Source organism: Rhyacophila brunnea, unplaced genomic scaffold (genome assembly GCF_057557595.1).
Source record: "Rhyacophila brunnea isolate RB1 unplaced genomic scaffold, BYU_Rbru_1.0 scaffold_2, whole genome shotgun sequence".
NCBI classification, from domain to species: domain Eukaryota; kingdom Metazoa; phylum Arthropoda; class Insecta; order Trichoptera; family Rhyacophilidae; genus Rhyacophila; species Rhyacophila brunnea.
The window spans coordinates 46,880,388-46,895,230 of NW_028232859.1; the positions used below are offsets into that span (position 1 = coordinate 46,880,388).

The following is a 14,843-nucleotide window of genomic DNA, read 5'->3' on the forward strand; positions in this document are numbered from 1 at the left end:
TATTCAAAGCTTGTTACAAAAACTCTTGTTTTCAATTGCGGTGCGATTTCGGGTAAAGTTTTCATGGGGCTGTTTTTCAAACTCGACAATTTCCCGATTAAAAAAATAAACCTTATGACATCAAAGATTTCCGTTACTCGCAGCTTTCAAATTAAAACTTTTGTTAAGTTTTTTTTCTCATCAGAGCATTTTGTCTTACACCTACTTATTTACTTTATCTTTGATTTTTCCATCGGTTTACGTCTGCTCGGAAGTTCGTCGTTGTTTTTTTTTGATTATTTCAAAGCTTCCCTTTCAAATTACCCCATTTAGAAAAAATGTCGAATGGGATTTTTATGCAAAATGCCCTGAACTATCGAAAGTATCGCGTTCCATCAATCTTAAGGCGCATGAATTTTTATGACTTTAAATTTGGGGTGCATCTTATAATCGAGGACGTCTTTCAATCGCTCTAAAAATGAAAACCGTTCAGAGATCAGCGACTCTTAGTCGAAATGTTATTTAGAAAAATAGAAAACCGAATCTGAACACATGGTACAGGCGAAATTACATACTTAGTTTTAAATAATGTACCTACTATATTTTATAATGACTAATTTCAATTTTATTATTGGTATTAAAACCAAGAGTGTATTTTATGATCGGAGGCTGTAGTATCTACTAGATTGTAGATACCATACGCCACGGTATTAGTTGAGGTCTATGAAAAATGGGAATACAAATAAGACATTTCGTATCCATCGGTGTCAAATACACGTTAAGTTCAGTATGGCCAATTTCAAATCAGGTTTCTAATAATTGTCCCCGGTTACTGTAATAGTAAATATTCTCTCATTTTAAAGTCGCAATTCCCAAAAACCTGTATTCAACAATTTCCATGTAATGTGTAATATTGAATTCCTCTTTTTAGTGCTGATCCACGATATACTACATCTGTGCTCAACACAAATGTGATTGTCTCACATACAGGCGATGTCACTCTGCTAAGTAGCGGCATCTATAAATCGTCTTGTGACATTAATGTCGAATTCTTCCCATTTGATATTCAAATATGTACCCAAAAATGGGCGTCATGGACATACGACGGCTACGAGGTAAATATAAGTTTTTAATATTCTTCTTTCAGTGCCGTCTTATATCGCAGGTTGGCTAACAAATTTAGTCGTTTCAGTCCACCAACGACTTACATGTTACCACTAACGAAGGTTATGTAGTGAAGATCAGGTACAGATTATCTTCTTTCCTATGCCTCTACAAAATATGTACAAATATATTGTATTGCATGATAGTTTATTGGATTAATATTTTACAAAAGAGTAATACCGACTCATTATTATACCAGTTAAATCGTGGAACAGTTTGAAATAAAATGGTTGCAACAATATTGGTAATCTGTGTAAGTAAGTATGCAGAAAGAAAGTATCTACAAACGACTGTTTAACCTTTAAAATGTAAAATTAACCCTGACGGCTGAAATTATTAAACATGGATACATGCTTTGCCTACTGATTCTCGTCGAAGTCGAAATTCGAAAGAAAAAATGCCAATCTCTGTTGCTAATGAATTATTTGTATGATTACGTATCATTATTAATTTATAACAGAACATTCTTATATCAAAAGATTTCCTGAAAATAAAAAAAGCTTTTCTATCCTTTATAGTTTGCCGGATAATTATTGATTTGTTATATTAAAAGATTTTTTCATCAATTAGTGGGGTCTATACACTTGTCTAATGAGAAGTAAGAAAATATTCTGCAGATAATTCATTATTGTACAGTAATTTATACATTTAAATCGATTGCTTTATTGATTTCTCAGATGTTTAAATTGATTTTTGGTGGCATGAAAATATTAAAGACCATTCCTTTTCATAAATGGCTGTAAAAGCACGAATGCTTGTAGTATGTAACCGGGATCGTCTTATAATATTATTTACATAAAACATTTTTAACAATATAAATATGATGTTTTGTTTTATTAAAGGTAGACCTTTTGCAAGAATCGGATCAAGGCGACATGAGCAATTACCAAGCGAACGGTGAATTCGATCTTGTGAGTTTCTACGCCAAGAAACATGTCATCTCTTATTTATGTTGCCCCGAACCATATCCGGACATTACGTACGTCATAAAATTGCGCCGCAGGCCATTGTTCTACGTTTTTAATTTGATTCTTCCCTGTATACTTATCAACGGAATAGGTAAGAATTAATGTAATATTATTTTTCTTTTTTGTCGTGTTGTTTCCATAAGTGGAGTATTATATACGTTTTGATCGTTCGGGCGATTAACGGACGTGTGCCACCGCCACATCCCTCTAATATTCTCATGATCGAAATTACCCGTTATCGCGCACCATTCTGACAAAATAAAAGATCTCTAAATTTTTCAGAATCTTTTGTGATATTTTATATAAAATAAACTAATTGCTTCCAAGAATTATAATTACCCAAGATTATTTTGACCTTGGACATAATAATTGCTTACACCACTGTGTTTAGTTCAATCAAATTAATAACTCAAGTATTATAAAATCTGAGGATTTGGTAAGATAATGCATTATCTTGCCGCTCGCAATCGAAACGGTTAAAAAAATCCGGACCGGACACGCAGCAAGTAAAAAATAGAAGGAAAATTTGCTCTAATTCTCAAATGCATTGACGTGGATAAGAGTAGATATATGCGCCTGCTCGTCAAATAAGTAAGTTCAAATACGCGCGTTAACATGATCTTACTCCCTACTTCAGTTTTAGTTTGTCAATTTATGGTTACGGCCGTATGTTGTAGCTTAACCACTGGGTAATGCCTAAAAGAAATGGCGTATTTCAAAAAACACTAGGTACCTTATTTTTAGGTCAATAATTATTATAAAGCAATCATTATTCGTTGGATGTTAATCACACTTAAATGGCCAAAGACATAGCTTATAATTAGTATCTTTAGAATTATCTTCAGTTGTGTTAATCTTGCCCATTTTTTGAATAATAAAATGCCTAATTCTTGTCAAATTTGGGATCACAGAGATTATCAATATAATTTTTTATCGTAAATATTTCACTATAATAATGTCGACATAAATTTTACTAATGGTTTTATAAATAAGTTTAAAAATTAATAAATGTAAAAAATCTTAACACCACTGGACATGTATGTACTGAAATATGAATATATACTAAAACATTAGAGCGAGAGGTTTAATAGAATACTATTTTATGTAATGAAAATACTTTATGCAGTCATCAAATGTTTAAAATAAATATAAAGGATAATAAGGCTTCAAAATTATATAAATACATTAACTACAACGTTTAAGTAATGTCCTGGATCATGCTTTTAAAATGCAATAAAAGCTCAATTTTGACCTACGCTGAGCATGTCCCCCCTTTTACATACTTATTTCATTTTATAATCGAATATTAAGAGACCTTTTTATTTCACCGGCGAAAAATCCGTCCTGCCATAAAGCGCGAGAGCTTTATTAGTTGGCTTTCGTCTAAAAGTTTATCATCGCAAAATTTTGTGAAAGCTTTTTTTTAGCTCCAGCGCATGGAAACTTTCCATATTCGCATATTCACTTATTCTCGGCCGACAAAATTTAATAGCATAATAAACCTGGGTCGAATATAAAAATATCATATTATGAATAAATGGCAGGTGCCAGGTACATTCATCATAATATATCGATATTCAGTATGCGGATATAGAGTACACTTAATGTCACCGAGACTAGCTGAGCCAGTCCAACCCTTTTCTTTTCTTTCTTAAAGCACCGCGGTGCATAGTTGTTATGCCTAGAAAGCCCAATTGTGCCACCAACAACCGCCGCAAGGCCCGGCGTGTTCTTATTTCCTACACAAGAAGGAATGGAATCCCCGGCCACCTTCTTTCTTCAAGAAAACCATCGTGCCCGCGGACCTAAAAGTCCAAATAACGGGCTAGAGAATGGTACGTAGAGGCGGGGTAACCATTCACCCCAGAACCGAGGAAGAGGCCAAACGACTGGCCGCCGCTCCCGGTCTAAAGAAGGCCGGTCTCCGGGCCGAAATCGGAGGAAAAAGGCTCCCGCGGATTATTGTATTCAACGTATCGATCAAGACGACGGAGGACGACCTTAAGGAAGCCATTAAGGCCAACACTCAATAGGTCACGGGTCTCCCCTCGGCCGCCATGTTAAACTGAGCCACAGGGCAGGCCCCAGAATCGGGAAATCTCACATGGTGATATCGGTCCCGGTAAAGGTAAGGGAAGCGCTCATCAATGACGGGCGCATATATATGGGATGGGAATCCTTCCCAACCAAAGACTTTTGTGGCGTCGTCAAGTGCACGAGGTGTCATTTATACGGCCACATGGCCGATAGAATTGTTCGGCGAGAAGCGCCACATGCGGCCATTGCACCGAGGAAGGACACGATAAGACTGAATGCCCTAACATCAAGGCCCCCGGAAAGTGTCCGGCCTGCGCCAGGCACAAGAACCCGCACCAACATGCAACGATCGACCCTAATTGCCCAGCGCGCAAGTACCCAATGGCACAGGAGCGTAACCAAACGGATTATTCGGTTCGGTCAGTTAAATGCTAGCAAAGGGAGGGATACAACGGCGGAGCTGATAAGACGGTTCGGGAAATGGACATCGATTTGGCCCTGGTGCAAAAGCCTTACTCCTATGGCCCCAACCTGGGTTTCAGTGGGTTTCTTTCGGGTGATGCACCACGGCCTGGGGCCTGCATCTTCCTTGCGAATCCCACCCTAGTAGTGCTACACCTTGCCCACCTGTCGAGCAAACTCTATGTCGTAGTGGAGGTCTCTTACCGATCGGGGAACTCCATCGTGGTGGTCTCTTCCTACTTTAAATTCAGCGTAAATATCCTGAAATGTGTCGAGCAGCTCAATAAAATTCTGGTTGCATGCCGCGCCAAACAGATTATATATAGTGGGGGCGGACGTCAACTTTCAATCATGACTGTGGGCCCCCCGGGAACCCCGGTCTGACCGGGACAATCCGACGCCCCTCGAGGAACTCGTGGAAACTCACGACCTGACTCTAATGGTCCAGCCACTTTCTCCACCAACAATGGGGAATCTAACATTGATGTCACTTTGATATCTACCAGTTCTGCTGGACGCGTCGTGAACTGGACTGTCCACATGGACGCGTCAGCAAGCGACCACCGTCTGATCACGTTCGCTTACAGGACCGAGAGGGGCTACGCGTCTCTCGCTCCACTTGTAATCGAGTCAATGCCGAGGTGTTTCAGGACCAAGGGAACCGACTGGGTACGTTTTGATCGCGAGTTTGCTGAGAGTCTGGACAAGATGGCCTCTTGCCCACCGCCGAAAGACATGCACGCTGCGGCTGAGGACCTCATAAATCTCTTGATTAAAAAAGCGGAGGGCACTATCGGAAGGACGACCCCGAGACCGCCGGACCTCTAACAAGACTAAGAGACGCGATGGAGAGGGCCAGAAGGACCTTACAAGCAGCGCGAAGATTGCTGGAGGGGCCGCCGCAGGCGGACGTTCCGCTTGCGGTCACCTACAGGACCACTAGACTCAAGTTCAAAAAGGCAATCAAGAAGACTAAGAAGATGCACTAGAGGGAGTTCGGCAATGATCCGTGGGGGCCCCCCTTCCGCGTGATGAAGCTGGGCTCACGGCTCGGAAAAATTATGTCGGCGGTACGGCGCCCCAACGGCTCGTTCAACAATAGCTCTGAAGAGTCCGCCACAGTCCTGCTGTATGCTCTTATCCCGCAGGACAACCAGTCGCTCGACATTGACAACGACCGATTTCAGCAGCTTCGCATCTATGCTCCCCTTAAACACTCCGCGATCCGCATCCACTAACATGTCCAAACTAGGGATCCTGTTTGCCAGCCTCCCGGCCGCCAAAGCCCTGGGGCTTGACTGTATAGATAACGCGCTAGCGAGAAGGGCGTGGTCTCTTGCCAAAGATTTTTTTACAAAGAATGCATGAGTAGTGGCATATTCCCTGACTGCTGAAAGAAGGGCCATCTCACGGTGATCCCCAAAGCCGGCAGTCGCCCTCCTTGTGACCCAAAAGCATATAGACCGATTACGCTCCTTCCCGTCTTCGGGAAGATATTGGAAAGATTGATAAACAGCAGGATTGAGTGCCACCTGTTGAAAAACTGTCCAATCTTGCAAAGAAAATTTGGGCTTAGACCCGGAAAGTTCACCGAGGATGCGATTGACTTTGTGATCGATTCTGTGGAGAGCTCTGGCAAGGACTTCGTTGCCGGAATTTTCTCGACATCGCAGGCGCGTTTAGTACTGCGTGGTGGCCCTTGGTACTGGCAAAACTTCGGCTGAGACAGATCCCCGGGGACCTGTTTGCCTTGGTTCAAAGCTACTTCAGCAATAAGGAGATAACCTACGACTCCGGCCTCAGCCTGATTCACAGGAAGATCACCATGGTGCATCCCAAGGGCTCCGTCCTGGGACCCTTTTTGTGGAACATACTGTTTGGCGACGTTCTGTCCCAGCCACTGCCTTTGGGCTGCATGCTCGTTGCGTACGCCGACGACTTGCTCCTGCTTGTTGGGGCGACGAGCCGACCGGCACTTGAGCGTGCAGCCACGAACGCCTTGGGCAGAATCCTTAATTGGGGGTTGCTGAACAAGCTGACCTTTGCCCCGAGCAAGACGGAATCTGTCCTCCTCATAGGTAGTTCTCGGGTCAACATAAATCGACGGCCGCCCACGGTTCGTTTTGGCCAGACTTCAGTGCGTTTCTCCGAAAGGGTTACGTATCTGGTAGTATATCTTGATGATAAGCTGTCTTTCGTTCACCACGCCAAGACGGCCGTCTTTAAGGCCAATTCGGCCTATCAGAGAATGGCCCGAATAGCGGGCAGCAATTGGGGACTTAAGCCTAGAGCCCTTAAGGTTGCATACGGCGCAATTTTCATGGGAATTGCCGGTTACGCCTTTAGAATTTGGCATTCCCGAGTAAACTTCTTAATTCACGTGAGACGCGCACTACTAAGCGGGCAGCGACTTTCACTGATCTCGCTTACCAAAGCCTACCGCACAACCTCTACTGGGTGCTACCCTTCGATCTGCACATCCAAGTCAGAGGATCGATCACCCTCCTCTTGAGGGGGATCAGCACAACACTCACCGGTGTCTATCTGACACCACCGCAGAGATCCGAGGATGTTCCTTACAGGAAGACTGTAAGTGACATTGTGTACAAGACCGAATTTGCGGCATGGCAGGCGAGGCGGACCGCCTACCCCAAGGGGCGGCACACTTACTGTTTTTTTCCAGACGTATTCTGCAGGCACTAAATTAGAAGACTCCAACCTTCGCACTGAATTAGCCAGTTCAATGCCATGGCAACTTCGCCACCAGACTCCATGAGTTTGGCTTGATAGTAGATGTGCCGGGTTGTACCTGCGGGCATGACCACCAAAGATATTTTTTTTTCTTTTTCTTTTTCTAGATGCCTTTATGGATACCTCGCATTTACTATCGAGGTTTCTTAATGACTTTGGCACGCAAACTACTCTACTTGATGCTAGTCAAATGAAAATTGTGCCGGCTGAGAGAATATGCCTTATTGAAAACTGTTATTCTACCCGCATCGGGTATTGCTAATTTGAATTCGGCCAGGGCCTATGAAACCGCCTTGCAAAAATCCTGGAAAATTCTTAGTAGCGCAAGGCGGAGGTGATTCTGATGAATATTTTGTCGTATTCATTAGGAACTGAGGACTGCGATTTGTAGTCGAGTTTTTTCCCGTGGTAAAAGAAATGTCGCATAGGACTGATATTCTAAGTATATACTTATCCTATCTTATATGATTGCAGTCACTGGATCTGAAAGGCATGAATCATCTTTACATGTCACCATTTATTATTTTTATTCTTTTTATTTCATCAATACAGAAATTAAAAAGTGCATCTCTTCCGGCCTCGTTTGCCATGGTCCCCGGAAGGTAGAGTCAGTAGAGCGGACTCGCTGTGAATAGAAAAGACAATCGGATTAGTAGACAAGGGATCTCCAATTGCTTGGATTGAGCTTTTGGAGTCCGAATAAATACAAATACTATGGTTTTCGGTGAGCTTTCGCTGGATTGGATCTGAGCCTGCCCACTCCAGAGCGCATTGGATGGCATAGAGTTCGGCCTGCATTACCGTACAATAGCTGGCAAGCCGGTACTTACGAGCCGCTATCTCACCGCCATTAATATATGCCACAAACCCTGCACCAGTACCGCCATCAATTTTGCTCCCATCCGTGAAAATCGGCATGTTATTGCATTCGTTGCTTTCCAACGTTGCAGAATAAGAAACCACTTCAGAAAATAGTCTAGCCGGGTGTGGCAGCCTTCTATAGTCCACCGGTTTTTCGTAAAGCCTGTCGTCAGGCAGAAACCCTGCGAGGCCCTCCTCGCCCTTCTTAGCTCTGTAAATGAGAGCGATTTGTTTTAAACGTAAATCTAGAGGCATAAGTCCTGCTAGAGCTTGCGTTGAATTGAGCGAAGCCGTTCGGTAAGCTCTGCATATTCGTATCGAAGATATTGAACACATCATCTGGGATTGGCCGCTTATGGAACTCGAACGAGCGGAGCTGTTTGCCAGGATCCGTCCTCACACGGGTCCAATTAGACATGGAGATCTGATAGCAACCGAGGCCAACTTTGCGGCATTCGAGAAATTTGCAGCATCGTATTGGTAGCAGGATAGTCCCGACGCTTCTGTAGACTCATCCATTTCAATTCGTGACACTCAGTATGCGGTTACACAGGGCGCTTAACGTCAGCGGACAGCAGAGCCAGTCCAAAAACAAAACAAAAAATCTTTCTTAACTTTCTTCTTTAAGCACTACGGTGCATGGTTGCACCATCAGTCCCGTGCGGTTCCGTCTCAGGACGGAATGACCTCTCAAAATCACCTCGTTCAGACACTTTTAAAGCGTCATGGAAAGCGGCTGTGCATATATGACGGGTGGTGGTGGGAACATTAACGTAGTTGTTATGTCAGTCCCGTGCGGCTCCGTATCAGGATAGCCGAGCAAGCACGTAAAATCCTTTCTTTCAGACACGTTTTAAGCATCATGGAAGGCGGCCCTGAATATCCACGGCTGTACATACGGGTGAAGATGGGAAACCTAAAATCACACAATATATCGATGCAGAAGTATGTAGGTATATAGTATGTACCTACATGACTTAAATTAAAATCTCTTGCATGTGAAAAACCAATATTTTCAATCAGTTGGTTAGAGTTTGTAGTTTCATTGATTCTTCAAATTTAATAGGCGCTGTTATGTACGTACATACTATAAATGGATTTTGATTTGAACCCTCGAGTTATCCACGTCTTTGCCAGTCGGTATTATTCTAATCTACCATGCCTATGTGCCAATATTGCATGTAAGTATTTGGATTCAGTCTTAAATCTCGGCTTGTTCATCTGCCGAACTGTGTTCGTCGATCCACGGGTTGTTAGGGCGTCTCTGTGGTCTTGTATTGCCTCTTGGATACCATTGTATGACTGAATTTATCAAGTGGTTCTCCAGTTTGGTTCTGCCATTCTTAAATCTTATGTAAATTCTGTATTGAATAAAAAATAATTTAATTAAAAATATCTATTAAACAAAACGTTAAAAAGGTTTCTAAAGCTATGTAGGGTTCGGTTTATTATTTATTTGGGCAAAGCACATGTTTATTTTACGTGAAAGATTTTGTTATATGGACTTGAAATATCTTTAGGTATATTATTTCTCAAACATATTTTAAATCCATACATTCTTTCTAGGAAACTAAATGATAATAAAGTTAAATAACTAACCAATAAAGACAGCGAAAAGTAAAAAATTAAACATAAAACCTGTAGTAAGATGGCAAAACACTATGATGTCCATTTTTCTAAAGTATTCAAGAGAGCAATTTTAAAATACGAAACAGCTGTCAACAAAAGTAATCCAATTATCGTAGAATATAACTATAAAAAATACGTATTATTTGTTTTCAGCTCTGCTAGTATTCTATGTACCATCAGAGTCAGGAGAAAAAGTGACTTTAGGCATCAGTGCTTTACTTTCTATGACAGTATTCCTGATGTCCATTCGAGAAACTCTGCCCCCTACTGAAACTATGCCACTGATAAGTTAGTAAATATTTTGATTGTTTTATTGAAACTTTTATTTTTAGTTGACTTAAAATCTACTGATTTTTATAATAGTTAGTTAGTAGCGCCTCGTATTAATTCAGCTGGTTATAATTAAAAGTATCATAAATACTGTGTTGGTGTAATCATGTTAATTAAAAATAATATGTACTTACACTTTTTTGCTTTTGTGAAACTTTTAAATAATTGTCTTTAAGATTCATATAAATTCATAAAAACAAAAAATATATATATCACCTAGCACAAACTCAAATAAATGCTAATCTGAGTAAAACTGCAAATTATTTTTAATGGGCATCTGCATTATAATGTAATTAATCATCTATCTATTTTGTTCCAGGTGTTTACTATTTGGTTACTATTTGCCTGGTGTCGTTCGCTACCGCACTCTCCGTTGTCACACTGAACCTGTATCACAGGTAGGTCAACTTCTAAATATTAGATCACGCCCTACTTAATTGAAATTTGGGGTAAACGAAGTACACTTTCCTTAAAATGCAGGGTAATTAGTAAATTCTTATGCTTGAGGTATCACGACATAACTTTATGTTTTCATATCATGGGACTACGGAGCATATAATATATTTTTTATTTTATATTTATATCTATATGGGAGACTATTAAAAAAAGATTTTTTTCAAGTGGTTATATATTTCTCTGAGGTGACAAACTTATATCCTGTGTTAACAATGACACGTTAATTCTGCACCTTAGGAGAGCTTATAACGAATTATTTCTGAAATAATTATCTGAGACATGCAAGTGGTTCGGGTATTTGAAGAATTAAGGCTATACTTCAGCTGAGCCATGGTCTAAATCGTGACTACGCGAGGCGCATATTGTGCAAACGACGCGTGCGGAACAAAACATAATTTGTCATAAAAATTCATTATGCGTCCATTTAATGTTATGTTTATTGTTATATTAATAATAATAATAATATATTCATTGACATGTTTTCTTTTTAGAGTACATGCGTGACGTTTTTTAGTCATCTTTACACTCGGACGCCATCACAAAACAAATTGACATGCTCACATCTCGACTACCTCTCTCCGATTGGCAACGAGTGCAAAATTTCGTTCCACCTATTGTTGAAAATTATCTGCCGTTTCACTGATGTATGCTCTTAAAACATTTCTAGTTTCACATTGGAGGATTTCGTACGTTTGTAATTTATTACATTGTTCTATATCTCATTTCTCAATTCTGGATCATTTTCCTCATCCAGTGTAAAAGAGATATTCTAATCCCTAAAGAGCGGCCAAAAGCAGACGACATAATTAAGTTATCAAGTATCGACGAAATAAGCGCCTAGTTTCAAAACGCCCTAAAATAGGTTTCGAACAACTTTGAGTTAGATAATAATGTATTTAAATAGATATTTTTGTTAGCTGTACGGTGTCCAACGAATTAGCTTTTAAAAAGTCAAAAACCGTCAATATTTATGATCAAAAATTAGGGTACATTTTGGCTTGTACTTTTCAAATTCCTCTGAAATCGATAAGCTAACACGGTGCGCTTTGACGATCACGTGGCACTGATTTCAAAATGACTGCCTGAACAAAATCAAAGCGACTTGGTGTGGAACGACTTTATAATGAAGGCTGAACTAAAATATGTAAAATTTAATTATCTTTATTATTTAAAGTAAACATATCAAGGAAAAGCCTTCATATTGTAATGGACCGAGAGCGGATGAGATATGCTAATTAATATCTCAATTTTAGATACACAAATGCATGCCTTATAGATTTTTAAAATTGATGGTTATAATTGACTGTCCAATTTGTTGTCACATTGTGGTAATACTCTATTTATATTCTTTCCAAAAGAGGGGAATGCGGGACATCAGTACCGGAACCGATTCGAGATTTGATACTGTGTAAGTTGGCTCGGCTAATGTTCATTAGCTTCGAGGGGACCGCGCAGGATAAAAACAAAACTCAGGTGAGGGAAGAGTTATACGTTAAACTTCATGACTTTTTATCACACGATTGAGTCCAGTGACGTCCCTTGATAAAATGCCGCCCCTAGGCACCGCCAAAATGCCGCCTCATTTTTTTATACATTATTTTTATCATCCTTTCATGAGTCCAATATCTATGATATAATTGTGTTCTATGGATACATTACTAACAAAATATCAGACTTATTATTCGCAAATCTGCACGTGTCGTTTTTGGTCACCAATGATGTCGAAGGGCAACGGAAGAAAACTAGATATCGTGATCCCGACAAAACAAGTGAGCTGATTTTTTGAATGGAAAGATATTTTCGTTATTACGAAGTTTAGGTTTATTCCAAATGATTTTACTTGATTTGCCGCCCATCGAGTAACTGCCGCCCCCAAGCGACGCTCAATATGCCTACCCCTACAGGACGTCACTGATTAAGTCTTCAGGTGGTATTTAAAAACAAACTGACCGGTGATCGATAGATTATACCCGTAGATTCGCTAACCTGCATTCTTTCACGGCGAAAGATCCCGTAAAATAAAATTTAATATCGTGAACATGTACGTTGAGATATTCGTACTGTTCTGACAAAAATTTAAATGCGTCGGTAATAATTTGAGAAAGTTATTAACAACATTACTAACAGTGTTGACGAAATTGACAACCCGGTAGCTTATTTGGTAATAACTGATTAAAAAATGATTAAGCCGAAAACGTAGACAAATATTTGTAATATTAGTAGAAGGTCCCACTGTCAACAAATTATACATAGTATCTACCTCATTCCAGTTGTATTGTGTCCAAAATAATTAAATTTGTACTCCTTTCCTAAAAAAATACATGGGTGAAGTAAACCCATTTAGTGTACAATAATTTAACTAATGTGCAATTTTATATTTAAAGTATTTACCGTGTGCATTTAATAAAAATAATTAATTTATCCAGGTGAAACCTCAAACTGGAAGCCGGCTGGATAGTGATGGGACGTGGGTTGTGGATTTGGAAGGAGTGGCGCCTCCATATATTTCCCACAAATTTATTTTAAGACAGGGCTCCAATAATATTGACGGTAAAACAGTTGTGGTGCTCTCTTAATTCACTAGTGTGATAGAGCGAGTGAATGGAGAGAGGTGAAATATTGCACGTTTGTAAGGTTACGCATCTCAGTGAAGAATATCTTCTGATGTTGCGTAGTACCTATGTGGGGTGAGCGAGCTGCCAAGAGTTTCTCTTAATTAGACGATTTTACACAACTTTAAAATGTATATATTTTTTTAATTGGCTGTATAGTTTATTTTTATTTTATTTAAAAAAAGTCGCTACTCGAATTATTTTAGGCCTACAGTGACAAACAAAATACAAAAAAATACGTTAATAATAATTTATTTTAGACTGATAAGATGACGTAAGAAAACGGCTTTATCGTCATCGCGGTCATCCAAATCCTCTGTTTATGGTCCACATAACCAATTGAATTTGCGGCCCCCTACGATAAATAAAAATAAATCTACAATTTCGTGACCATGAAATCTACCATAGGTAATGGATATTTGCAATTGCTACCTTAATTTACTTGTCGCTTAGCAATGCACGATTGCGGTATTTGCGTCAAAGAAAATCGCAGCGCCGTTGATCAAGTTTGATATGTTCTTGGCAGTCCACTCAACACACACACTAAACAACACCAGATATTCTCAACACTCAAGCCTTCTAATTTTCACTTGTGTACTTTGTTTATGATAATAATAATATCTCGATCAACTTAGGACATTTCTTTAAGTAACGGGTTAATTTTAAGAGAAGAAATCATTAATATTGAATTTGACTGAATAGTAACAACGCATTATTTTAGACTTTTAAAACAATGTTAAATGCGCATTTGTTAATGTTCCCAGAGTGTAATGACCGAGCGACGTGCACGCAGGGCGTCCGACGCCTGGCCGACGCCGCTGATCGCGCGGAAAAGCGACGCTTCCTCGCGGACCGGCGGCAGCGAGCCGCGTTGGAGTGGCGACAGGTGGCGATGGTGCTAGACCGCGCGCTTTTGGCTATATTCCTCGTAGTGACCATCTTCACAACATCGTTGATTTTGTGTGGCTCCCAACCGCCCGACGAACCAGACCAAGTGTAACGATCGTGGCCACATTGAACTTCTGTCATCTTTTGAGGGAACAAGATTTTCCATCTCTCTTAATCCTCTACTTCTCTCAAGACAGAGTGAAAGCTACCCCATGTCAGCTCCTTCACTTAGTCACTCCAGCACGCCGATGTTATTTCTCTGCTTAGCCTTCCCTGAAGGCGACCCTACACTACCAGTCTCTCTAGTAGGTTATCTGGTCCGCGCCGAACAATATGTCCAAAAAAATCAGAATGCGTCTCAAACAAATTATCGAGGCCTGTTTCTTTATCTGCAGTCTCTGGATATTAACTGCTTCGTCCTGTGATCTTTCCAAGAAATACGAAGCATTCGGCGCCAACACCATATTTCGAGGCCATCTTTGCCTTCCGCTACCTTGACTCAGAGTCCATGACTCGATACCGTACCACGATATATTAAGTACGATATAAACACAAAATAAAAATAACGGATTTTGACGATTGAGGTTCTAAGAATTAAATCGGTTGATAAAAGTTACATTAAAAAAATCCACGATGCTACAATTCTATTGCACAAGACCGCTGCATTTTAAATGTCTTACAATCAAATTACTAATATAATTTAAAA

General features: G+C 40.1%; 1 protein-coding gene across 1 annotated transcript in view; it reads left to right on the forward strand.

The window, feature by feature from the left end:
- LOC147072422 (acetylcholine receptor subunit alpha-like) overlaps positions 1 to 14,249 on the forward strand; it is an 81,838-nt gene extending 67,589 nt beyond the window's left edge. Inside the window, exons 12-18 of the mRNA XM_085947315.1 lie at positions 911 to 1,094; positions 1,986 to 2,202; positions 10,005 to 10,139; positions 10,501 to 10,579; positions 11,996 to 12,128; positions 13,064 to 13,187; positions 14,014 to 14,249. Of these exons, the coding sequence (XP_085803441.1) occupies positions 911 to 1,094; positions 1,986 to 2,202; positions 10,005 to 10,139; positions 10,501 to 10,579; positions 11,996 to 12,128; positions 13,064 to 13,187; positions 14,014 to 14,249 (1,108 nt within the window). The remainder of the gene's footprint in view (positions 1 to 910; positions 1,095 to 1,985; positions 2,203 to 10,004; positions 10,140 to 10,500; positions 10,580 to 11,995; positions 12,129 to 13,063; positions 13,188 to 14,013) is intronic.
- The last annotated feature ends 594 nt before the right edge of the window (positions 14,250 to 14,843 follow it).